At 44.0% G+C, this 27,127-nt stretch overlaps 1 protein-coding gene across 1 annotated transcript in view; it reads left to right on the top strand.

The window, feature by feature from the left end:
- CSNK2A1 (casein kinase 2 alpha 1) overlaps positions 1-27,127 on the top strand; it is a 235,371-nt gene that overhangs the window by 149,455 nt on the left and 58,789 nt on the right. Inside the window, 1 exon segment of the mRNA XM_030211651.1 lies at positions 1,568-1,651. Within this exon segment, the coding sequence (XP_030067511.1) occupies positions 1,568-1,651 (84 nt within the window).

Here is a 27,127-nt window from a genome sequence, read left to right as displayed (position 1 = left end):
AAGAGCAAGGAGCTGTCTAAGGATGTCAGGGACAAGATCATACACCTGCACAAGGCTGGAATGGGCTACAAAACCATCAGTAAGACGCTGGGCGAGAAGGAGACAACTGTTGGTGCCATAGTAAGAAAATGGAAGAAGTACAAAATGACTGTCAATCGACAAAGATCTGGGGCTCCACGCAAAATCTCACCTCGTGGGGTATCCTTGATCATGAGGAAGGTTAGAAATCAGCCTACAACTACAAGGGGGGAACTTGTCAATGATCTCAAGGCAGCTGGGACCACTGTCACCACGAAAACCATTGGTAACACATTACGACATAACGGATTGCAATCCTGCAGTGCCCGCAAGGTCCCCCTGCTCCGGAATGCACATGTGACGGCCCGTCTGAAGTTTGCCAGTGAACACCTGGATGATGCCGAGAGTGATTGGGAGAAGGTGCTGTGGTCAGATGAGACAAAAATTGAGCTCTTTGGCATGAACTCAACTCGCCGTGTTTGGAGGAAGAGAAATGCTGCCTATGACCCAAAGAACACCGTCCCCACTGTCAAGCATGGAGGTGGAAATGTTATGTTTTGGGGGTGTTTCTCTGCTAAGGGCACAGGACTACTTCACCGCATCAATGGGAGAATGGATGGGGCCATGTACCGTACAATTCTGAGTGACAACCTCCTTCCCTCCGCCAGGGCCTTAAAAATGGGTCGTGGCTGGGTCTTCCAGCACGACAATGACCCAAAACATACAGCCAAGGCAACAAAGGAGTGGCTCAGGAAGAAGCACATTAGGGTCATGGAGTGGCCTAGCCAGTCACCAGACCTTAATCCCATTGAAAACTTATGGAGGGAGCTGAAGCTGCGAGTTGCCAAGCGACAGCCCAGAACTCTTAATGATTTAGAGATGATCTGCAAAGAGGAGTGGACCAAAATTCCTCCTGACATGTGTGCAAACCTCATCATCAACTACAGAAGACGTCTGACCGCTGTGCTTGCCAACAAGGGTTTTGCCACCAAGTATTAGGTCTTGTTTGCCAGAGGGATTAAATACTTATTTCCCTCTGCAGAATGCAAATAAATTCATATACTTTCCACAATGTGATTTTCCGGATTTAATTTGTGATGTGCTATCTCTCACTGTTACTAATAACCTACCCTTCAATTATGGGCTGCTCATGTCTTTGTCAGTGGGCAAACTTACAAAATCAGCAAGGGATCAAATACTTATTTCCACCACTGTAGATGGTATTTTGAGTAGCTTGTTATAAGTGATTTAGAACATTTTGATAACGACCTATTTGTAGTTAGTTCTAAGGATAGATCCCCCCCCCCCCCACCTTGGGGGAGGGGAGGCATTTGGATTTTGCTGATTTTTGAAATGGTTCTCCATTATGTATATTTCATATTTGTACTGTTTTTTTGCTATATCGATTTCTTACTTCATATACTTAAAAGTAATAGCATTTGTCGTGAATGCCTTCAATGAAGTCAAATAAAGCTGTTGACTGCTGCGAATGTCATACAAGATGTGTGATTGCATTTCAACATTACTAACACATTGTGGCTATCTGCAGGCCCTGGATTACTGTCACAGCATGGGAATCATGCACAGAGATGTCAAGCCACACAATGTCATGATAGATCATGAACACAGAAAGGTAAGGAATTTTTTTGCCTGAAGGCAGAGAGAAATTCCATCTCTCCCTGTTTAAAAGTAGATACACCAGCAGTGTGACACACAACACTAAGAAGCTGACACTCCCACACTACTACCACCAATAATCCACCCTCTCCCCAAACACTAAGCACTGATATGCTAACAATCTGTTCCGTTACGTAGTTTTCCAATATTCCAGAACCTGTGGGATTATGTCCATCAACCACAGGTGGAGATAGACTGAAAACTGAGCTGAGACATATTTCTCTTGGCATCCAGTCCTGCTTCGTAGTTTTTTTCTATCTCCAGCAGGTGGATGGACACACTTTTTAGCCTCTATTTCTGAGTGCTTTGCTGCTGGTCCCCCGGTTGGTCAGCTGGTCCCCAGTTGAGCTTTGTGGATGTCTTGAGTCTGCAGGGTCATATCTTCTGTTGGTCTTCAGATCCTTGTCTCTTGTGCCCCACGAATTTACTTCTTCCCTTCATTCAGCTCTCCGCTGTTTCCTGTGGAGCTCTCCTTTTGCAGCACAACAGCTTTAAAAAAAAAAAAAAAGGTAAGATGTTTTCTGGAGAGTGTGGGACAGCGTTTTAGTCCTGAGCCTTTCTAATTTTTGTTAGGACTTGTGGAAGCAGCCGGCAGTGGTAAGTTACTCGGAACCACTTGGAGGGCTGCAAGTTCTACTTGGTTCGGGGGAGGGATCCAATTCATGACTTACTGCTTGGGACACAAAATGGGCTGTGCCTGAGGGGGGGGGGGGGGGGGGGGGGGGAATTGCGACTCCCGCAGAGGCAGTTAAGCAGTGTTCTAGCTGTGGGACCCACCGCCCAGCATTGGGGCTTTGCATTACATGGAAGCCGGAAATCCTGCGGGAGATGGAGGAAACAGTTGGCAGTGTGACATCTTTGGATGCCGGGGTCTTCAGGCTCTCTAGCAGGGCTGGTACGCAGTTTGATGCAGGAGAGCTTGGGAACAGGCATCATTTTGTCAGGTCATTTGCTGTTGAGGAACAACAACTATCTGATCACACAAATAACACAGCCTCTATTTTATAGTCTCAGGGCCCAACAGAGCATTCAGCAGCATCGAGATCTTTTTCTCTGGCATTTATATTCTTACATCAGGCCTTTAATACTGAAGCAGGAACAGTCGGAGTTGCTGCAGGTGCTTCAGTTTCTCAGTCCACCGCCCCTCAGCTCCTAAGAGATCTCATTGACCTCCAGGAATGGGCAAATGAGGTTTTCTCTGCTTTTTCCTCCTTATCTGATGTGACCTCAGTCAATTCAGAGAAACCATTGCTGTAGGAATTATTAGAGGAGGGAGAGCTCCCTCCTGAGTAGAGATGATCTGAAAGTACTAGCTCATTTCTGATAGTGCTTTCCATTGAGGAGCCTTCTGCTTTGGTGTCAGGAGTTCCATCTTTGTCGATAATGTGGGGGCTTAGAGATCCTTCTAAGGCCTTCCTGATGCATCCAGACATTCAAGACCTGATTACAGCAGAATGGGTTTCACAGAATGCAGGGCTGAGTGTGGAAATAGCCGTGGCTCAACTCTACCCATATAATTCCAGAGGAGAAAGGTAAATTACAGCTTCCCAGGGTGGGCATTGCCCTAATTAACCTACAGGATAGGAAGCTAGAAGTCTCGCTGAAACGAGTCTTTGAAGTGGCCTCTTTGGGCCTTCAGGCAACAGTGTGCAGCTCGTTCATGACAAGAGCATGCCTGAAGTGGCATCAGCAACATGAGACGTGCCATAAAACCCAGCTGGAAGTGTGGTTGGCCTACTTGGCAGATGCTATTTATAACATGTTATGGCCCGCTGTATGTCTTTGGGTATCATGGCACATCGGCAACTTTGGTTGCAGCATTGGACAGTGAATGCAACATCAGTGTCGCAGCTAGTTAGTTTCAGGGCAAATGGCTATTTGGAGAAGATCTCAGTAACTTAGTGAAAGAACTGGGGAAAACTAAGCCACAGTGGTTGCCGGAGGATAAGCCGAAAGCCTCTGGTTGTCCGTCGGAGATCATGTGATGCAGTGAGCAGAGCAGGATGTGGTTGCCTGGATTTCACCCTTTTTTCCAGGACATGGAACCCCTGGATTTTACCATTTTTTCTTCCTGGCTGATTTCTTCATAATTATTGCAGCCTAGTCATGGTTCTCACTATATAGACAGGTTTTTGGTGAAGGAGGGTGGTACCATGACTGGCAAAACGCTGGAAAGGTGAAGATTCTAGTAAACCTTTGGATGACAAAATCTCTGGTTGCTCCAACTCTGGCTCCAGTGGTACTGACAGCAGACATCTCGGAGGCAGTGGTGTGTGCATTGGAGCCTGTTTTACAGCTTTTATTAGAGCAAATAACGTCAGTGTAACGACTTTTATCAGAGGTCTCTAAGTGCACTGGAGAATTTGAGGTGCGGGTGTCAGTTCTCGAAGACATGGACCAGCAACATTGTCATGGCATCAAGGCCCTAAGTGCTCAGCTTAAGGACCAGGCTGCCAAATTGGATGATTTGGAGAACCGATCGTGGAGAGAAGATCTGTTTTGTGGGTTTTCCAGAGTTGCTTCCTGAAGCTCATCTGGTAGCCATTCGGGAAGAGTGGATGGAGGCACAGTTTCCCCGCAACACAGATCATATAGGCTGGAGTGGGTGCATAGAGTGGGCAGAGTCCCATTATTGCAAAATTCCATAGGTTTGCACAAAACGTCTCCCTTCTACATCTGTACAAGCAAAAATGTGATGATACCAAATATGAAGATCACCTAATCTGCATTTACCAGACTGTTCCTCGGATTTAATGGCGTGCTGCAGGACATTCACTCTAATTTGTGCCTCTCTTGGCGCAGAAGATACGGTTCATGCTTCTTCTTTTATCCCATGCAACTGAAAATATTCACAGAGGGCCAATGAAAAATGTTTTCTTCAGTTCCTGAAGTGCAGGACTGGCTGAAACAGCCCTCAAGGTGATTGGTTATGCTTTGCTGGATGGATACTGGCTCCAGGACGGAGTATTAAGAGTGACCTTTCCAGATTCAGCCTTATCTTCTGTGTCCCCGTTTCTGTTTGTTTCTACATTTTTATTGATATATAAAAACAAAGCGCCAACAAGCTCTAGATACAACATATTACAGAACCAAATCGTCCGAGTAAGAGCAGAACAGTAATCATATCATCAACATTTTAACACTTTTCTTTCCACCCTTCCCTCAGGCTTCTAAACGGCTGGGTTTATTTGTTGCAGTAACAGTACATGCAACATATGCAATCATATTTCAAGATGATCGCATGGTCTGATAACAAAAAAGACATAGTTCAGAGTAACCACACATGTCATGCAATATTTGGAAGTCCTTCAATTGTACAGCTAAGAGTCCAGACAAGAGGCTTTGTTTCTCATAGCCTCCCATCTCCCAGCCAGACCGTTTTTATTGATGTCAAGAATGAAACAGCAATGCATCCCACCCGAACTTAGAGGGAAAAAAATTTCCCTCTCTTCCTCCTCTCTCCCCCCCCCCCCCCCCCCCCCCTTTCTTTTTTCTTTGTTTCCTTTTGATTTATTCCGGGAGAGAATTCATAACAAAACTGCGGGCACTTGGAGAAACATATTGAATGTACGGGTCCCAAATAGCCAAAAACAACTTTCTCCTCCGGGGAGACGTTCCCACCAATCTACATTCTAGCAGCAAAAGCTCATGAAGCTTATTTCGCCAGTGCCAAAACTCTTGTTGGTGATCACTAGTTCAAGTACTTAGAATGAGTCGTTTGCCCAAGAGACAAGCCTTGCGAACCAGAAGTTGAACACCTCTACTCTGCAGAGCAAAAAGTTTGTATTTATCAAGAAACACTCCAAGAGGAAGATACGGGATTGGCACATCTAGAAGTCTTTCCAAGAAATGGAATAAGGCTAGCCAGAACTTATGGACCATCGGACATACCCAGAGAGAGTGAAAGAAAGTGCTCACCTGCCCTCTACATTATTTGGAGCACAAGGGCTCCTCTACTCCCCCCATTTTGAAAATTTGGGCCTCGTGATATACACTCTGTGTAAGATGCGATATTGGCAAGTACACAAGTCCGCATTGACAGACAATGAAGGAATGGCAACTGATACCTGATCAAAGTCCAAAGCCAGATCTATGTGACCCAAGTCCAGGGCACAACGTTTCCTAATATTATCTTTATTCTTATGGGGAGTTAGGAGTGTAAGTGCTTTCTATAATCCGGAAACCGAAAGATTGTCTCCCGGGATAGAATGAAAGAGGCACTAAGACGCCGACTATGTGCAGCTCCTAAAACCTCACCGCTAAACATATGAACATAATGTGCTAGTTGAATGTAGGCATACATTTTTTTTTTTATTTGTACCCCGCGCTATACCAATACCCAAAGCTCCTAGAGATAGCAATGAACCTTTTAAGTCCAAGGCATGTTCTAAGTGCATAATACCCAGAGCTGCTCACCTTCGAAATACCGGATTGTCCAAGCCCGGAGGGAAGCTCAGGTTACTCTGGAAGGGCAACAAGTCAGAAGTTTCCGAGGGAATTCCCCAGTACTTAGTCAAATCCTTCCAAACTTCACTTAAAGGCCATAATAACAAGCTTGTGCCTATATTAGATGGAATCTCCTTCCTAGGGGCTTGTAACAAATAATATAGATAACAAGGCTGAAAAAGCTATTTCCATCTCCCTCAGGGTATAATCTTGTCTAAGACCCAATCTCCTAGGTGGCGAAGCAGACAGGCCTGATTATAACATCTTAAATTAGGAATCCCCAGTCCTCCCTCTTTCCATGACCCAAACAAAAAACTGAAAGGGAATTCTAGATTTGCAACCACCCCAAATGAATTTGCGGAGGTGTCTATATAGCAGAGATAGATCCTTTTTAAAAATATGCAGCGGTAGCATTTGAAGGACATAAAGCCATCTCGGAAATTCAATCATACGAAACAGGTGTATTCTGCCATGTAGGGATAGTGGGAGAGATCTCCAATTGATCAGACGTTCTGCAATATTTTCTAACAAACTAGAGATGTTCAATTGATATAGGGACGAGACTTTCATTGTAAGTTTAATGCCTAGAAAGTGAAAAGAATTGTGCGCCCATTTGAGTGGAAATTTTGTTTCCCGTTCCTGTCTTACCTGCTCCTTAGAGGCCAAAGCCAAAGATTTGGAAAAATTTAATTTGAAGTCCGCAAAATCCCCAAATTCATGAAAAAGGGCTAGAATGGCTGCCAAAGACTTGCGAGGGTTAGTAAGATGGACTAACAAATCTTCAAATGCTGAGATCTTAAGAGGAACGTCCAACGGATACTCCAGAAATCTCCGGATGAGAAACAATTTCTCTAATAAGGGGATCCAATGAAATTCCAAAATTAATGGAGACAACGGGCATCCGTGCCTCGACAGATTGGGAACACAGCGGATCATTCTCCATTAACCCAGACAAATGCCCTCAGGTCAGAGTATAGCACACTTACAGCCTCACTATAGAACCCCTCTATGCCTACTTTTTTCAACACTGAAAAAATAAATTGCCAGATCACCCGATCGAAGGCCTTCTCTGCATCAAAACTAGTCAATAGGGAATGTACCCTTGAACGCTCGACAACCTCCAATGATGCCAAAATTGATCTGATATTCTTGGCAACTGATTAACCCTTTACAAACCCAGCCTGAGGGTGGGAAATCAAATCAGGAAGGCCGTGGGACAGCCTATTTGCCAAAATTTTTGCATATAATTTTACATCACAATTTAGCAAAGAGATGGGGTGGTAGGATCTCGGGTCCTCTGGGTTCTTCACAGGTTTTAACAGAACAATCACCTGGGCCACTTTAAAAGACTCCGGGAGGGCACCTGATGTCGCCATAGAGTTAAAAAGATTCGATAGGGGAGATTGTATCTGCTCAAAAAGCAACTTATAGAATTCCTTCCCATATCCATCCAGTCCCGGCGTCTTCTGAAGCTTGCTTTGCTGTACTGCTAATAAAAGGTCCTCTTCTGTGATGGGAGCATTTAGAAATTCTCTTTTTGCCACCTTAGCCATGGGTAATGTCACGTTATCTAAGAATAGATCACTATCTGACATCCCATCTGTGGGTTCCTGATAGAGTAATTTGTAGTATTCCTGAAAGTGAGCTGAAATTTCCGGGTCCTTCTGGATCCAGTGACCCCTAGAGTCTCATAGCTGCGTTACATGAGTAGTCCCCCCTTTTCCTTTAATTAGTCGGGCCAACAGACCTCCTGCTTTATTACCATGAAGAAAGGTTGATACAGATAGTATAATTGGGATTTTCTGGCCCTCTGATGGAGCAATTCATTCAACTCTGTCTGGGAAGTAAAAAAAAGGGGGCTCTCTAGCAATCACTGTTCGAGCTGCCCCATGTACGATAACGCTGCTATTGTATTTCCTTCTCCAATCTCAAAACCTCTCTATCTCTAAGTTTGCGAGCACGGGCGCGATAACTAATTATTTCTCCTCTCATAACCACTTTGGATGTTTCCCAAAATAGAGCATATTGATGAACATTGCATGTATAATCTTCCCATTTAGAAAAGAATGAAACCTTGTGTCCCAGTAGAGGTCTAGGGGGAATTTCAAGAACCCACTCTGCTCTGGCCTTCCTCCTCCAGTTAATTGGACCCAAATTAAAGCATGGTCAGGTTTCTCATAAGGGCCAATCTCCGCCTGAAAGATATGTGAAAATAATGGGCTGAACAGGAAAAAATAGTCTATGTGACTGCATTTAGGGGGCACATGATAGATAAGTGTAATCTCTGATGGTGGGATTCAACACTCGCCATACATCTATTAAATCCAGAGTATTGCAAAGAAAGGGCAGTCCTCAGGCATAGTGACTCGGACCCTGGGATGCTGCTGAAAATCTAGCTAGCTGAGGATCATATACCATATTGAAATCTCCTCCCAGGATAATATTGCCACCCTGAAAGAGGGCTAACAGAGCAATCAGCCTACTGAAAATTTGTTTATCAAATACTTTTGGAGTGTAAACATTGCATAAAATGAAAGGTTTCCCCTCCAGTATCACCTCAGCTAAGACATAAGATTCATCATGACCCCGTTTTATTGACAATCTGTACATCTAGGCCTCGACAAAAAAGAATCGTAACTCCCGCTTTCCACCGTAATGCTGGGACCTCAATTACTTGTCCAACCCATCTCTGGTGGAATTTAGCATGCTCTGCAGTTGTAAGGTGGGTCTCCTGAACAAATGCCACATCCGTTTTATGACGCTTCAGAGTTTGAAAAACTTTTATAGGTTTAATCAGAGAGGTTACTCCCCCTAAATTCCAGGATACAAATTTAATTGGGCTCATGGTCTCCAAGGGATATACAAATTAAAAGAAGCTGTAAATCTAATTTGGAAAAAAAAATAGATAAGAGGCACCCCCCCAGCCCCTGGGTGCCTCCTTCACATCTAGATAACTCAGGCTTTGAGAGAGAAGGTGCACCTCTCCCTTCCTTCTGTCTATATTCATTTTTAAAGTTGACCGTCTCCAAATAGCTCACAATCACCGTTTCCCTCCTGGAGAGAGAGAGAGAAAAAACAAAACACAAACCCCTTCCAACCCCCCCCCCCCCCCCAATTTGTCAAAGCCCCACCCCCAAACCTAAACAATTCTTTCATAGAATCCAATTACTGATAGCCCCAACTAAAGCCGCCCTCCTCCTCAAGCAGCCTGCTTATAATGATAATATAGAACCCTACTGAGATCCATTAGTGTCTCAAAACTCCTATATCATTTAATGTAAGAGCCATTATTTTCTGTAACCATGGCAGTCCATACATCCACACTGGCTGCCTCAACCTCTACAAGCAATGCAATTTGTAAAAAATAAAAAACATTTTTAACCAACAAGTTGTGATTAGCTCTGCATATTTGTTAGAACTAGATTTTATTGTAGAGAGTATCTGTCGCGCCTCCCAAGGGAAGCTTGTGAATGATACTTCTGTGTGATGAGGTGAGATTTCAAAGTCTCCATGAGTTACAACAGCAAAATTTACACCACCTCCAGATTCATACTCGTGATAGACTTTCTATTTCACAGTATATCTAAACTCCTATAATATGTAATGTAGGAGCCACTACTTTCTGTACCAAAAATGGTCTCTGCAGCCACACTGGCTGCATCAACTTTTACAAGAAAAGGACAGTTTACACAACAACAGGAGAGAAGAAAAAAAAAAAAACCCCAAACCCCTGTGATTAGTTCTGCATATTAATTAATATTGTATCCCATTGTAGAGAATTTATGCCAAGCCTCCCAAGGGAGACCTGCAGGCGATACTTCCATGTGTTAATATTGTAATCTAAAAGCTTCATGATTCCCGACAGCATAATTCACACCACCTCCAGATTCATCCTTGTGGTAGACTCCTGAAAGATTTGGGCTCTATATTTCACAGTGTATCCAAACTCGTATATTATGTAATGCAAGAGCCATTACTCTCTGTGACAAAAGCAGTTTACATAGCCACATTGGTTGCAGAAACCTCCACAAGAAAGAACAAATTGCCAATAGAAAAAAAACCCCAACCCCCCACCCCCCCCCCCCCCAACAATAATGAACTGTGATGAGCTCCGCATTAGCCAATATTGCATTCCATTGTAGAGAACGTCGGCTGAGCCTCCAAAAAGAGGCGTTCAGATGGTACTGCTGTGTGCTGAGATTACGTTTCAACATTTCCCTGGTCTGCAGCGATATACTTCATACCATACCTGAGTCCACATTTCTGGTATGCTCTAAAGATATCTGAGCTATGTATTTCGCAGCTGCCTCAGGTGATGGGACAAGCTGAGTTTTTGTTACTATAGGTAATGTGAAGTTGCGCTGGATATAACAAAGCAAAGGGGACTTTTTTTGAATATAGTATTTTACAGACTGTAGAAAACGACCTCTGCTGCGCAACCACTGCAGCTGAAAAATCTTGAAAACAGAATATGTTCATTGTCATATGTTAACGTGCCCACCAACCTTATGGCCCATAGAATCTCCATCTTATGTGCATAGTTGAGTAGTTTACAGATCACAATTCTCAGTCTTGATTCTCCTGAGCGTAGTGGTCCTAGACGATGGACCCTTTCAATTCTTATAGGACCCTCCGCTCACTGTAGGTTTAACGCTTTAGGCAACCAAGACTCCAAGAAAATTTGTAAATAAATTTCTTTGATTCTGGAAGCCCCACTAATCTTAGGTTATTGCGTCTGGCCCGATTCTTTAGGTCTTCCACTTTAGACTCGAGTCGTTCCAAGTTTTTGTGCATGGCGCGATATCGGGCCTCATGTTCCAGGGTTTTGTCTTCTATGTCTGAAAGTTGTTGTTGGTACTTTGTGAGGTCCGTCTTCAAACTCCCCAAAGTGCTATTTTTTCCAACTTGTCTGTTCTGCGCTGTAATTTCTGGTCAACCAAGGATTTTAGAAGCGCGAAAACCTCCGCCACGATCTCTGCCACCCACGCTGAGCTTACTGTTGGTGCATCCGAGGAACTGCCCTCCGCCATCTTGGCTTCACCGGCTTGGCCCCGTGCTCCTTCCTTTCGGTGGGTCTTTGTAGACATGGAATCGCTGGCAAGGACGTATTGCAATCAATTTCCTCCTCAGAGATACTTCATCCACTGCTGTATCGACAAAAATGGGTAATTGCAAGAGTTTGAGGTACTTGAGGTAAGATTTTGAATGGGGGCCACGGAGCTCTTCCCTGCGGCTTCCTCCTGCTAGCCCAGCATCACGTAATCTAACCCGTTTCTAGTTTTAAGCAGACGATTTCTGGATGGTAATGGCTCCTCCATTGAGTTTCATTATTAACCCTTCCAGATCAATCTTTATCTTCAACGTCCTGTTTCTGCCTATAAGCTGTTGTTTTGGTATGCACAATTTATGTATAAGGGGTCTCTTTGTGTTTTTCCCTACTTTACATTGTTGTACCAAAATTGTTTATTATTGTTTTGCTTAAGTACATAAGTATTGCCATACTGGGAAAGACCAAAGGTCCATCAAGCCCAGCATCCTGTTTCCAACAGTGGCCAATCCAGGTCACAAATACCCGGCAAGATCCCAAAAATGTACAAAACATTTTATACTGCTTATCCCAGAAATAGTGGATTTTCCCCAAGTCCATTTAATAACGGTTTATGGACTTTTCCTTTAGGAAGCCGTCCAAACCTTTTTAAAACTCCGCAAAGCTAACGGCCTTTACCACATTCTCTCTCAACGAATTCCAGAGTTTAATTGGGTAAATGTTTATTGGGTTAATCTAGGAGTGCCCTGCTGCATCATTTAATGTGATCTAATTTCCTTTCTCAGCCTCTCTTGCTGGGATTGGAAATTGAGTTGATGCAGAGGAATGGGTTATGGATGGGTGGATTGGGGCAGAGGTGGGGGGAGGTTGATAGGTTTGCGTTAGGGGATTGGTTAGACTGGGTTGGTTTACTAATGGGGGGGAGGGGGAATTCCCCGCACACAGGCAGGTTGTATACTTCTTTTTCTTCTACTTGTATTTCGCATGGATCACACCTTTGAATATTGGGGGTGGGATGAGGGTGGGCTTCCTGCCTCTTATTGGTTAGTGGTAAGGCTGGTATTGTCTCATCCTCCCTTCTCTATGTGATGCTTTCTTCGGGCTATCGCTTAGTGGAATATCGGTGGCATCACCTCCCTGATGAAACGTACGAAAATTTTGGCTACCTTGAGGTGCCATGGGGCAGACATTGCATATCTTCAAGAAACTCACCTCTCTGATCAGGTACATCTTAAACTTCAAAGAAGCTGGGTTGAGGAAGTACACTTTTTCCTTGGAGTAGGAGAGGTGGGAAGCAGTTCTTGCGAACAAGTCTTTGGCTTCTAAAGTAGAACTTTTGTGTAAGATGAAGCTAGAATATGGTAGATTTATGTTTCAACATTTTTTATTGATGGTTCAACCTTATAACAATACAAGTAAATCTGGTATTATACAACTGAGAGTAATACCACATATTTGTGCATTGTAACAATAACAGTCATCATCAACTTTTTTTGTTGTTTTTATCCTTCCCCCCCCTCCTATCCCTCAGGTCCGACCCCTTAGATTCAAAACATTAAATCTAACATGACTATATCCATAGAGATCAACCTTTGTACATTAATAATGTTCACCTAAAACAACTCTTTATTATAGCTGTGATACAACTCTATCAGTCACTTAAGTTTCTACTATGATCGCCAGCCGCACATCTATCCAGTGCAGCCTGGACAGACATGTCTCCAAGGGCTTGTACTCTGGTAGCCCTCCAAGACTTTTCCTCTTCTTTATTATTACCTCTACATTTTTGTTAAAGAACTATGGACCCATCATCTTTTTAACCAATTATCTTTAATCCAGTATTCCAATTTTCTCCCCTCCCTCCTTCCCTCTATATCCCCTCCCCCCATGATTCCTTGTGTCCCTTCCCTCTTCCTCCCTGTCCCAGTATTTTGTTCGACTTTGTGCTATCCGAGGTCGCAGGGCACCTAGTCCCTCTCTTCTCCATTCGTTTTATTCTCTCCTGATCCCTGTTATTTATCTCCACTAGGTATCGAGTTCAACACCAGACTGCGTGCTCTATGGGGAAGGGACTGTATGTATTTATCCCACGTTTGTAAGAAAAGTTTTTTCCGTTTGAACATTGAACATGCATATTGGAGTTCTAACATCATCAACCCGTGAAATCTGTTCCTCCACTGCCAGTATGACGGGGCCTGATCGCTGGTCCACGCTTCCAATACCACCCGTTTACCCACCATTCCTGCTTTCCGTATCATCAATTTAAAGTGTTTATCTTGAGTCCCAAAATCTTCATAGTAATCTAGTAAGAAACCCATTGGTGACATTTTCACTGGTCGACCCCCCAAATGTGCCAAATATTGGGTTATCTCTTTCCAGAATGCCTGTATTTGTGTACATTCCCAAAATGCATGAATGAACGAATTAGTCTCTTGTCTACATTTCATGCAAATCGGGGAATCACTCCCCCCTACTTTAAAGAGTCGTTCCTGTGTGAAGTACGCCCTATGTATTACTTTAAGGTTGCATTCCCTCAACTCTGCACTGATTGAACCCGTTGGTATTCTCTTAATCATTTTATTGAGGTCTATAAAATTTATGGAGAGGCCTAGATCGCGACTCCATCGTTGCTGTAATATTTCTTTCACAGGAGCCACTTGTATATTATCTAGTGCCAATTTCGCGGTTTCCCAAAACAATACTGGGTCCAAATATGGTAGATTTAAAAATAGGAGAAAGTTTTTCTTTACTCAGCGTGTAGTTAGATTCTGGAACTTGTTGCCGGAGAATGTAGTGACAGCAGCTGGCCTTACGAAATTTAAAGGGGGTTTGGACAGATTCTTGAGGGAAAAGTCCATTGAACATTATTAAAAAAAAATTTTTTTGAGGGGGGGGGGGGGGGGTTGCCAGGATTGGCCACTGTCGGAGACAGGATGCTGGGCTTGATGGACTCTTGGTCTTTTCCCAGTATGGCGGTGCTTATGTACTTATGTAAAGACACAGCAGGTCATTATTTATTACTTAAACTTTGGTTGCAAGGTAGGGAATTATCTTTTGGTTGTTTACTGCCCTACCCCCTATAATTTTCTATCCTTCGTTGTTGAAGCAGATGCTTCCTTGTTTGGGGGAAAATCTTTTAGTGATTGGACATGAATCTTCTATTTGATCCTTTTCTTGACAGTACCATGAAGACAGTACACGGGGAGCTCATCTTGATCTGGGCGACATGTATTATCCTCTTTCTGCACATCTTTGGATTTATAAGATGCATGGAAGCTGCTTCACCCAGGGGAGGTTGATTTTACCCATAGATCTAAGGCGCATGATATGATGTTGAGGCTTGATTACATTTTTCACCTCTTCTTCCCTTTTTCAGTTTGACAGATGCTGTGGTAGTTCCAGATCATTCACCAGTTTGGGTAGATTTAGAGGCACCCCCTCAATTCTGTGCTGTTTTGGGATGGCGATTCCTGATTTATTTGATTCATAGGTGTATCTGGTAAAGTGTTAGGAGGATTTTGTATTTCACAATGCAGAGCATGTCGAACAACTAGAACTCTTTTGGAATGCGACAAAGGCGGTGTTACACGGCAGCATCATTGCTTATACGGCACAGCACAGTAAAGAGCTGGTGGCAAGTATACGTAACTTAGCATCCCAGTTTCAGCGTGCCAAACAAGCATATTTGCATGCGCCTTCCCTTCAAGCCAAAGATTTATGTATTTCGATGCAAGTTACGCTGAACACTCTTATTCATGAACAAACGTATGGAAGTGCGATTTATAAAAAATATCACTTTCATGCTTATGGCAGTAAATCAGTGAAAATGCCCCTGGTTGTCCATGTTTAGGGGGCTCTGTTTGAAGACAGCAGACATTACCAGCCTGGTCATCAGCAATAAGGTCAAAAGTCCCCCTCTTTCAAGTACGTCAATCTTCCTTTTATGCAGGCAGGAAGTCATCCTCGGTCAGCTAGATCACCCAGTGCCTCCAGAGCTTTGCAATGTTGCGAGGCTGCTCCACTCTTTTCTCTCCCTTTGGTGGGAGGACATCTTCAGGAGTTTGAGGAGTGGGTCAAAAACACGTCAGATTAATGGATATTCTTACAGAAGGTTACAAGTTGGAGTTCTCCTGCCTGGTCACTCCTTGCAATCTCCTTGTTGAAAGGGAACCAAGGCAGTCAAGGTTCAGGCCACTGTAGATTCCTTGCTGGCATTCTGGGCAATTATTCCCCAGGCTGAACAGGAAGCTGAACTGGAGCAAAGCAGATACTCTACTTCATTGTCCCAAAGAAGGAAGGTACTATTCATCTGGTCTTAGATCTCAAAGGTCTAAACCGCTGCCTCAGAGTCTCCCGCTTTTGCATGCAGACTCTGATAGCCTCGGTTTAAGTGGGAGAATTTCTTACTGCCCTCGATCTCAAGGAGGCATTCTTGCATATTACCCATATGGTTGTTGAATCAGAGGTTTCTACGTTTTGCAGTACTGGGCCATCATTCTAGTTCAGGGCTTTGCCCTTTGGGCTCACTACTGCTCAAAGAATGTTCATCAAGGTTATTGTGGTGGTGGCATCCTTCCTTCGGCAACAGGGAATCAGAGTTCACCCATGTCTCAATTACTGGCTCATTCGTGCATCGTCCTATTTGGATAGCGTGCCCATTTTTTGCAGTTGTTGGTTGATCAATTTCGAGAAGAGCAAACTAACTCCATTTCAGATGCTAGAGTATCCAGGCGTTCTATTTGACACATCATTGGAGAGGATCTTCCTTACGGAGCACAGGTAGTCAAAGCCTGTTCAACAGATTCGTCTTCTCAGTTAGTGCAGGCCCAAGGTCTGTAACTATGTCCAGGTTCTGGGGTCAATGACAGTGGCGATGTATGTGATGCCATAGGCAAGGGCTGGTATACGGGAGTTACAGGAATTATTATTATTAATAAAAACTTGATATACTACTTTTAACTATGACACAGTAGATCAAAAGCGGTTTACAATCTAATATTCAAATAAAAGAAAGTAAAACTACAATGTCAAAATAGGAAAGTAAGTTAGTCGTACAAAATGGACACACATTTATTTTTATTTATTTTTTTTTCGGTAGTAGCTCGAGGTGAGTTACATTCAGGTACATTGGGTATTTCTCTGTCCCTGGAGGGCTCACAATCTAAGTTTGTACCTGAGGCATAATAAAGATGAATTGAGGTTAAGGCTGCCCAAATTCCAACCTCAACAAATTCAAGTAACCTCAAAAGTCTTCTGAAAAAGCCAGGTTTTCAATTTATTCTTACAGTTTTAAGGACAATTCACCTCTGATAGGGGAAGAGAATTCCATGTGGCAGGTGCCATAAAAAAGAATGCACTGTGGCGCGTACTTTCTAACTGTGACTCACGAGAGCCAGGCAGAACAAAACAATGATCATTTAAGGATCTGAGAACCCGCCCAGGAGAATAAGGGATAGTAAGCAACAATTGTTAACATAGGATACCACAATGATACGCTTTAAAGGTGAAAAAGTTTAAAGATGATGCGAAATTCCACTGGTAGCCAATGATGTTTTAAGGATTGAGTTTATGAGCTGATTTATATAAATTTACACAATAAACCCATTGCTGAATTTTGCAATATCTAACTTCCTGAGGATAAACCTTGGCAGCCTTAAACAATATTGACAATAATCTTAATTTAGACATAAAGAATGAATGAAAGAAACACGGTATGATAAAAAAAAATCTAATTGAACAATTGAATAAATTGAACAAAGTTGTCATGAAATAAAAAAACATGACTTACAAACAGTAGAAATATGAGGAATAAAAGATAATTGAGAGTCAAGGGTTACACCAAGGTAATTAAAAGTAGACACTGGATTAATAAAAGTACCAAACAATTGTCACCTTGCATGATGCTTCTGTTTATCTCTTGTCTTCTACAAGTTGTCCAGAGATGAGAGGTTCACACATGTTTGCTTGTGTGGTTAGCTGGTTGTTTGTGTGTTCTGAGTTTCTGTTTACTGCTTGTCTACATAAATACTGAGGAGTTGGACTGGGGGCCAGATGCACTAAACTTAACGAGCCATTAACAAGCAAGTAGTAAACCCTGGCATGCACTAAACACTTTTTTCCGACGACGGTAGCAGCTAACGAAAACGGAATACAGATGAGCAAATCATGTAGAAACCCTTTTGTAATGAGATGCACTAACCTTTTCCGACTGCCTAAACGCTGGAAAATCTAATGAGAGGTCTGTACCTCTCGTTGGGGCTGGGGATTGGAAAAATTATTAAAATGTAAAAAAAAAAAAATCGGGGGGGGGGGGGGGGGGGGGCGGCGGCAAATACGGTCAAGTGCTTGTCAGGAGCATCCTTTATGGACGTTATTCACTATATAAAAAAAGAATCAAACAGGCTCCGATGCTGTTTTGATAAATGTTCAATAAACACTTCATACAACTTAAAAAAGTGGGGAAAAAATCCAAATGCGCGTCCTTTTTTTTTTTTTTTTAAACAAAACTATTAGTGGGATTTGAACCCGCCACCTCTGGATTACAAGACCGGTGCTCTAACCACTCGGCTACAACTGTACTTGCTTGAATGTCCCTCCCTTACTTCCAGGTCTCTCAGCTGAGTGAAGCACGGCCAAAAAGGACCGGGGGGGGGGGGGAGAGGCCGCCTAAAATGTACGTTTTTTGTTTGTTTTTTTTAAAGTGAAGCTTTATTAAAAAGAATCAAACAGGCATCGATGCTGCAGGCTCTTTTTTGGACATCATTCAACCCCGCAATAATAAAAACGTCCTTTTTGGCCGTGCTTCACTCAGCTGAGAGACCTGGAAGTCTCTGAGCCAATCAAGGACGTCCTTGGCATGCGCAGAGCAGCCAGCATAATGCTTGGCTGCTCTGCGCATGCTCCACCGGCCGATTGGCTGACTGTTTAACGATGGAATAGAGAATGCAAGTGAGCTACAACGAGCAGCTCATTTACATTCCTATTCCTTGATGCATGCCCGTTCCTTACCAGAAATCGATAAGGGAAGGGCTCTAACGATTGATTAGTGCATCTGGCCCTGGATAACAAGAGAGATGGCTCATCTCAGTTGTCTATCTCCACCTGCTGGTTGATAACGTAAGAATAGCTATACTGGGTCAGACCAGTGGTCCATCTAGTCCAGTATCCTGCTTCCAGCAGTGGCCAGTCCAAGTCGCAAGTACCTGGCAGACACAACTATCCCACATGTTCTGGAATAGTGGTAAGGGCTAACAGAAAATTATCAGATATTTCTCCTTTTCTTCTCCCTTCCACCTCCCCCCTCATCTAGATCCTGATGTACTTATAATCACCATATTCCCCCTCCCTTACCCACTCCCATGCTAGCACTGATATGCTAACAATCCACCCTCTTCTCTCTCTCTTCTTCCCTCCCCTTCCCCCACACTAATTTGTGAACCTCTGTGATGGCAATATACCCAATGATACTAAATAAATAATCACAGGGAGATGGGCTCTGATGCTTGAACTCCTCGCTAAAGTGAACAATGTCCGCCCCATACTGTGAGAACAATGCAAAAACATAGCTTCCCAGTACTCAAAGCTACTGACATGCAGATCATATGCACATCATGAGACCAAAGTAAGTGGGATGAATGTGCCTGGCGGATACGTACAAGAGATTTGCAGTAAGCACAACTCTTGTGCATATGCCCACACAAAGGAAGTGAAGCACACATTGGCGCCATTCTGTACCTTTAAATATAAGCTTTTTAAAAAAACATTTTCACTTATATTTAAGTGCTGAAAACAGGCACCAATGTGTTCATTTACTTTTGGGTTTGCTCAGACTTGAAAACATTTGTTTCTCAGTATTTATTTATTTGTAGCATTTATACCCCGCTCTTTCCCGCTGTTAGCAGGTTCAGTGCGGCTTACAAAGTATAGTACAGAGTTACAATGCAGGTTCAGTGCGGTTTACAAAGTATGGTACAGAGTTACAATGTCTGATACAAAGTATCACAGAAATAACATAATTGTATAGAGTAAGACAAGAGGAAAAGATGTGGGGGAGGGTTTAATGCAAGGATAATGCTAGTGGTGTGGATTAGGTTTGTGAATTAAGTTGGGTCATTTGGATAGGCTTGTTTGAAGAGGTAGGTTTTCAGCAGCTTGCGGAAGGGTAGGTGTTCTTTGGTTGTTCGGATGTGTGTGGGTATGGCGTTCCAGAGTTGGCTGCCTAGAACGGAGAAGTTGGATGCGTAGTAGGTTTTGTATTTGAGACCTTTGCAATTGGGAAGGTGAAGATTGAGAAATGTTCGAGAAGATTTGGTCCTGTTTCTGGCTGGAAGATCGATCAAACAGTTCATGTAGCTTGGAGCTTCTCCAAGGAGGATCTTGTTGATCAATGTATGGACTTTGAAATTTATTCGTTCTTTGATAGGGAGCCAGTGGAGTTTTTCACGGAGTGGGGTTGCGCTTTCAAATCGTGGTTTGCCAAAAATGAGCCTGGCTGCTGTGTTTTGGGCGGTTTGGAGTTTTTTTCAGGATTTGGGCTTTGCAACCAATGAAGATGCTGTTGCAGTAGTCGATGTGGGTGAGTACTGTTGATTGTACCAGATTGCGGAAAGTTTTTTGGGGGAGGAATGGTTTAACTCTTTTCAATACCCACATCATATTGAACATCTTCTTTGTTATGGCTTTTGCATGAGTTTCTAAAGTTAGGTGGTTGTCTAGCGTTACGCCTAGGATTTTTAGGTTGTCGGATATTGGGATTGTGACGTCGGGTGTGGTCAGGGTGGTAGGGAGCATAGTGGAGTGTTGTGATGAGAGGATTAAGCATTGAGTTTTTCTTTGTTCAATTTCATCTTGAAAGCGTTGGCCCAGTCGGCTAGGATGTTCATGCCAGTAATTTTCTTCGAGATTTCATCCAGGCTAGATTGGAATGGAATGAATATGGTGACGTGGTCAGCATAGATGAAGGGGTTTAGACCAGATTTGGATAGGGATTTAGCCAAGGGAATCATCATAAGGTTGAAGAGGATCGGGGATAGAGGCGATCCCTGGGGGACTCGGCATTTTGATGACCATGCAGATGATATTGATGAGGTTGATTTGACTTGATAAGATCTGGTGATGATGAAACTTTTTATCCACTTAAAGATGTTTCCGCCGATCCCTAGTTTGTCCAGTAGTTAGAGGCTTGCACTTTCTTTCGCTTCCAAAACAAATCAAAACCAGCAAATTTTAAACCAAAAAAAAAAAAAAAAATCAAACATTCTCTCTTCAAACCCCGAAGACCAGCTTCGAGCTGGCGGTAGATTTCCAACGTTAAGAACAGTGTTTGTACACTGTTCTCTGAGCATTGGGAGGGAATAGCAAATGACCTGATTAACATCTGTTTGACTACATTTAAATACAATTTGTGGCCATCCTTGGCATGCATGATTCTTTAAAACCCTCTGAACATTTCTGTGAAGATTAACGCTAGCATTAGTCCAGCACTAATTGGCTCTAACTCAGGTGTTAGGTTCTGAGCATTGGGGCCATGAAGTGAAAGGGCATGGTATGGTAGGAAAAGGTTTTGATTGCAGGTTAGAGGACAGAATATGTAGTGTCTCTGGAGATTGCATTTTCTTCTCTGTCCTCTTAATACAATTTGTTCATTAATGTGCATATCTATAAGGTGAAATTAGATCTTACCAGCTAATTTGCTCTCTTTTAGTCTCTCTAGACCGGCACAGATGGATTATGCACTCCTACCAGCAGATGAATACTGAGAGCACACTAAGTAATCCTGTAAGTGGGCTGTGCAGTCCCCTGAAAGTCAGTCTATGAATAGCAAAGCAGAACCCTATAAAGAGAAGAACTAGAGATAAGAAAACCTCCAAATGAATATTCCACTCTAGAATCAATATCCAAAGACCCAGGCCTCCTGCACTGCCACTGCCAAAAGTTGATTGAAGCACCAGCACAACCTGAAACCAAACCAGAAATGAGAAACTGGTCCTCGCTGTAGGTCCGCTTTTGTGTACTGATGATATTTTGATTTTTTTTTTCTTAAGCACAGTATTCCAATGAAATATAAGACCAGCTGTCTTCCTTATAACCATACAATTCTGAGGGCACACTTGTAAGAACAAGATGAACAGCAGGCACGAGAGAGCACCAAGACAACAAACAGGGAGGACTCTGTGCCGGTCTAGAGGGACTAAAGGAAAACAAATTAGCAGGTAAGATCTAATTTCCCCTTCCATATCGTTCCTCTAGAGCGGCACAGATTGGAAATACCAAAGAAGTGACCTCGAGGGTGGGACCCCCAAAACTCGAGCCCTGAAAGCCGCATCCACCTACTCTTCAAATTCAATCTGTAATGAAAGGAATGCAGCGACGACCAAACCTCTGTTTTACAAATGTGGAGAGGCGAGACCAGGGAGTGCTCCACCCAAGAAGCCGCCTGTGCTCTAGTAGAATGAGCCTTCAAGAATGACAGAACTGCTCTATCGTAGAGCAAGTATGCTGATGGCACCATCTCCTTAATTTATCTAGCAGTTATCACCTTGGAAGTCGCCGCCTCTCCCTTCCTGGAGCCACCAGTCAGAACAAGGAACTAATCCGTTTGCTGAAACTCCTCAGAAACACGCAGATGCTTCCGCAGCACTCTCCAATATCCAAACAAGCCGACTTTGCTCCTCAGACTCTGAAAGGTCTCCTAGAACTGATAGGGACACCAACTGACATGAACTGCCGACACCACCTTGGAGAGACAGGAAAGGATCAACCGTAGCTCCACTTCGTCCTTAAAGAACACTGGGAACGGTCTCCAACATGAAAGGGCCTGAAGTTTGGAAATACTGCGCACCAAAATCAAAGCTACCTGAAAAACCATCTTCAGCATAAGGTTAAGGACAACTCCGACAAAGGCTCTTGCAGCACAGAAACCAATACCAAAAGGACCAAATTAATATCCCAGGGGAACTGATGGACGAACCGGGGACCTAGGCAGCTGCACCACCCGAAAGAAGTGTACTGCATTTGGCTGAACTGCTAGAGACTTCCCAGCAAGACAGCCCAGAAAACACTCTAGGGCCATCACCTGCATGTCAGAGAAGACCAAGCACTTAGACCATCCTGTAAAAAAAAGTCTAGAATCTGAGGCGGCAGAGCTTTGAAGGAAACAATGCGACGATCCTGACACTAATCCTCAAACACACACCACACCCGGACATATGCAAAGAGATGGAGCACTTCCTACAAAGTAAGAGTCTCGAAATGATTTGATTCGAGTACCCTTTTTTCCTCGAGAGAGCCGAGCCGAATTGTCCAGGAACACTGGACCCTGAAAGAGATCGTCTGACACTGGCAGACAGAATGGCTCCCCCACCAGGAGCTGCACAAGATCCATACGCCCTACAAGGCCAGTCTGTCGTTACCAGAATCACTGATCCTCTGTGCTACTCTTTTGAATAATCCTGTCTATGAGAGGCCATGGAGGAAACACATCAGGGAGACCCAGTGAGGGCCAAGTGGATCAGAGTGTCCTCTGCACAACTTTCTTCCTGCTGAAGAACCGGGGCACTTTGGCATTGCGAGACGTTGCCATCATCGCAGGAGAACCCCCACATGTGTATAATGAGGGCTGCCTGGTTCAAGCTACTACTACTTATCATTTCTACTTATCTTTCCCCAGGATCCAGGAGATTCCTGCTGAGGAGATGTGCTTGCACATTGTCGACCCCTGCAACGCGAGCCGCTGACAGATGGCACTTCACCCAGGAAAAAGATGAGGGCTGCTTCTTGAGCTACTAGCACTGCCTTTCCGTGTAGGAGATCCTGAAAGTAGAGCAATGCCAAACGAATCGCCCTGATTTCCAACACGTTGATCGACCAACAGGCTTCTTTGTTTGACCACTGGCCTTGCGCCACTTGACCTGCTTAGTGGACTCCTAGCTTAGGAGTCTGGCATCCGTTGTCAGCATCGTCCATAAATGGGGTTCCAGATTCGCATTTCCTGACATCACAAACTACACCTCACCAATCCCCGAAAGGGCAGCCTTAGTTAAGAAAGCTGCTGAAGAATTTCATGAACTGCTCTGACTTTCCACTAGGCTCGACAAGGGGATTCCAAAAACATCTGGTAAGGGTCAAGCAAACTAATGCTTAGCTTTTCCAAACAACCTCAAGGACTCACTGGTTCGAGGTAATCCAGATCCACATCCGATAAAAATCTAACTTTGCTTCCACCAGTACTGGAGAGTGGACCCGGACACTCTTTCATTGGGAAGTCCAACCAGGAGTGGTACCTCAGTGACCCCCCCCCCCCCCCCCCCCCCCAAGTACTGCACCCTCTGAAAGAAATAGCTTTGCTGAGACCTGCTTCCTCTTCCAGGCCAGTACTGACGAGTGTCCCAGAAATTGCCTTTCGATGAGGAACCTCTAGTCCCCACCTTAGGCCTTTCGTTTGGAGGACGCAGAGCTCCTATCCCTCCCCCCTCCCCCCCCCCCCCCCAAAAAAAAAAACTGTTGACCAGGTGGTACAATTCTTCACCAAATTAGGGCCTCGAAAGGGAAACTTACTGATCTTAGATGGTCTGTCTCAGCAGATGGTAGCAGTGATAAGCCTGTGCAATCCTGGTTTGTAGGCAATGGGGGGGGGGGGTGGAATTTGCCGAGGTATGCAGGAGATCATTCAGCAGATTGCCAAAACCTGTTGTTTCTTTCTCTATGTCGGGTCGTTTTATTTATTCTAATAAAGACCTTGTTTGGGAAACACCATTTGTGCGAGGATCCACTGGTTGTACATTTGACTTTCAGTTTCTCCTGTGGAGAGATCATCCTCTGTGGGTGTTGGTTTCTTTCTCTATAACATCAGCAAAATCCATCCCTTCATCTCTGAACACTCTACTAGAACCCTTATCCACACTCTCATCACCTCTCGCCTAGACTATTGCAACCTGCTTCTCACCAGCCTCCCACTTAGCCATCTCTCTCCTCTTCAATCAATCCAAAACTCTGCTGCACAACTCATTTTCTGCCAAAGTCGCTAGGCTCATATTATCCTTCTCCTCAATTCACTTCACTGGCTCCCTATCTGTTTCCACATTCAATTCAAACTTCTCTTACTGACCTATAAGTGTATTCACTCTGCTGCTCCCCAGTACCTCTCCACTCTTGTCTCTCCCTACACCCCTCTTCGAACACTCCATTCTGTTGACAAATCTGTCTTGTCGGCCCCCTTCTCCTCTACTGCTAATTCCAGACTCCATTCCTTCCATCTCGCTGTACCACACGCCTGGAATTGACTTCCTGAGCATGTACGTCTAGCCCCATCTTTGGCCGTTTTTAAGTCCAAGCTAAAAGCCCACCTCTTTGACGCTGCTTTTAAGTCCTAACCACTGCTCACTTGCCTATACCTTTATCCCCTCCTCCTTAATTCCCCCTGCCTCTTAGTTGTTCTGTCTGTTACCTGTCTTATTAGATTGTAAGCTCTTTTGAGCAGGGACTGTCTTTATGTGTATGGTGTACAGCGCTGTGTATGCCTGGTAGCGCTATATAAGTGTTACGTAGTAGTAGTAGATTATAAAGGGCATTTGACAATAAGGATGTATCCATCTAATTCTTGGCTACTTCTTTGATCAACCAGAGACCACTCTTCCATCTCCCTGTTCAATATGCGCTCGATTCAATAAAAACAGGCTCGAGCTACCAAGCCTCCACAAATGGCCACTTGCACCACTAATGCCGCCACATTAAAACTCTGCTTGAGAAGCACTTCCGTCCGATGGTCCTGAGGATCCTTCAGAGCCGTCGCAAAGAGAGAGCAGATCCAAATACAATATATAAAATGATGCCTTTATTTAAAAATACTCGATGTGGTCCACGTTTTGTCCATGCATGGACGTCATCAGGGGTTGCGCTACACCAGGGATGAGTTCCTGAGATGCATACTCCCAATCATGTTTTAGTGCTCAGCACAACAGCTTGAAGCACAATTAAGCACAGACCGTTTCCTTCACAGCTGCAGCAGTGCACATACTAGTTTCTGCTCTACCGCTGCTCTCTAAATGTTGTTAGAGCAGAGACTAGTATGTGTATTTCTGCACTTCTGAAGGAGATAGCTTGTGCCTAGTTGTGGCTAAGACTGGAACTATGTGAGTAGTAGTAGAGCAGAAACTAGCATGTGCACTGCTGCAAAGGAAACAGACTGTGCTTAGTTGTGCTTCAAGCTATTGTGCAGAGCACTAACATTTAGATTGGGAGTGTGTACCCAAGGCACTCCTCCCTGGTATAGTGTAACCCTTGATGCAGCCCATGCATGGGTGAAACGTGGACCATGTTGGATATTTTTAAATAAAGGCATCATTTTATATATTGGATTTGGATCTTCTCTCTTTTTGTGTCCGCAGTGTTGTGGATTTGTGTGGCCACTTTGTGGACCCTTTCAGAGCCGTGCCACCATCCATCAGGACCGTGTTCTTTGTCACTGCGGAGATGACCACAACAACTATCAGAGGGCGTAAGGACTTCCTATCCTCATCCGGTATAAGGTAAAGACACACCATGAATCGGACAAGCCGGAAATAAGCATCAGGCACCTTCTACTGGGTATGGATATCATCTCTAATATCCTGGTGCATATGAAAGGATCTTTGGTCTTTCCCAGTATGGCAATACTTATGTACTTATGAAGGACTTCCGGATCCCCTTCAAAAGGGGCTTCTTTAGGGGCATCCTCGAACTTCAACACTGTGGAAACCTGGAGCTCCTCCCAGTGAAAAATTCAAACAGAGTGCTTCAGAAGGAGCAGTGCCTCGCTGGATCCAAACCATGCCGATGATATACCGAACAGCATTTCAAACACTGGAATGACATTTATCTCTGTAGCATGCGAGACCCAGGTAAAGCAGCTGACCAGGACCAACTAAAAGCCATGGGACTGCCAGCTGCAGGTACCAAACTGGAGGCAGAGAAAAATTTTATTCTATTTTTTAATAAACTCAATGGTGCTAAATGCTGCAGACAAGACCACTCAGGCACTCGAGGCTGCCTGTCTGCCCCGCAGCTGAGAAGGCAACTCTGGCACAAGCTCCAAGACAACTCACCAGGGACCACAGGGAGGGGGACCCAGCCACCCGGGTGCAACACCCCCAGAGTAGAAGAGACCCCCATGGGCCTCAACCACAGTCCGGCAGGAAGGAAGGAACACAAGGATTTCTTTTCTCTTTACCAAGGAAAAGGATCTCTTATTCTGATATTAAAAAAAAAAAGACCCCAATGCATCAAATCCCCCCTCCATGGCCTGAAGACCAGGATTGCACAGGCTTACCACTGCTACCATCTGCTGAGGCTGAGAACAGACTGACTTTCAGGGGACTGCAGAAGGGTTACTTGAAACTCAGTGGAGGAGTAGCCTAGTGGTCAGTGCAGTGGACTTTGATCCTAGGGAACTGAGTTCGATTCCCACTGCAGCTCCTTGCAACTCTGGGCAAGTCACTTAACCCTCCATTGCCCCTGGTACAAAATAAGTACCTGAATATATGTAAAACGCTTTGAATGTAGTTGCAAAAACCTCAGAAAGGCGGTATATCAAGTCCCATATCCCTTTCCCCTTTCTCCATCTGCTTGTAGGAGTGTATAACTTGTAGAAGTGTATAACCCGTGCTGGTCTAGAGGAATGCTATGGAATGTAGCATTTTTTTTGTCATGCTGTTGAAGTTAGAAGTGTGCATGGGGGGCATAAATCTGGTCCCCACCTCCACCCAACCCATTCCCATCATATTGCTTCCTTCCCCAGCCCATCCCCACAGTTTTCTTTCTCATTCTCGTACCCAACCCACATTTAAAAGATCTTGTAAATTCAAACAAAACATAAAATGCGTCCTAGTAATATGGAGATTACATATTTTCTGAATAGCACTATCTAGTCTGAGCAGTAAGTTGATTCTGTTCAGTCTAAGATTA

The sequence above is a fragment of the Microcaecilia unicolor genome, chromosome 8 (genome assembly GCF_901765095.1).
Source record: "Microcaecilia unicolor chromosome 8, aMicUni1.1, whole genome shotgun sequence".
NCBI lineage: Eukaryota > Metazoa > Chordata > Amphibia > Gymnophiona > Siphonopidae > Microcaecilia > Microcaecilia unicolor.
Note: the sequence above shows the minus strand (reverse complement) of the source record. Positions and strands in the feature narration are given on the sequence as shown.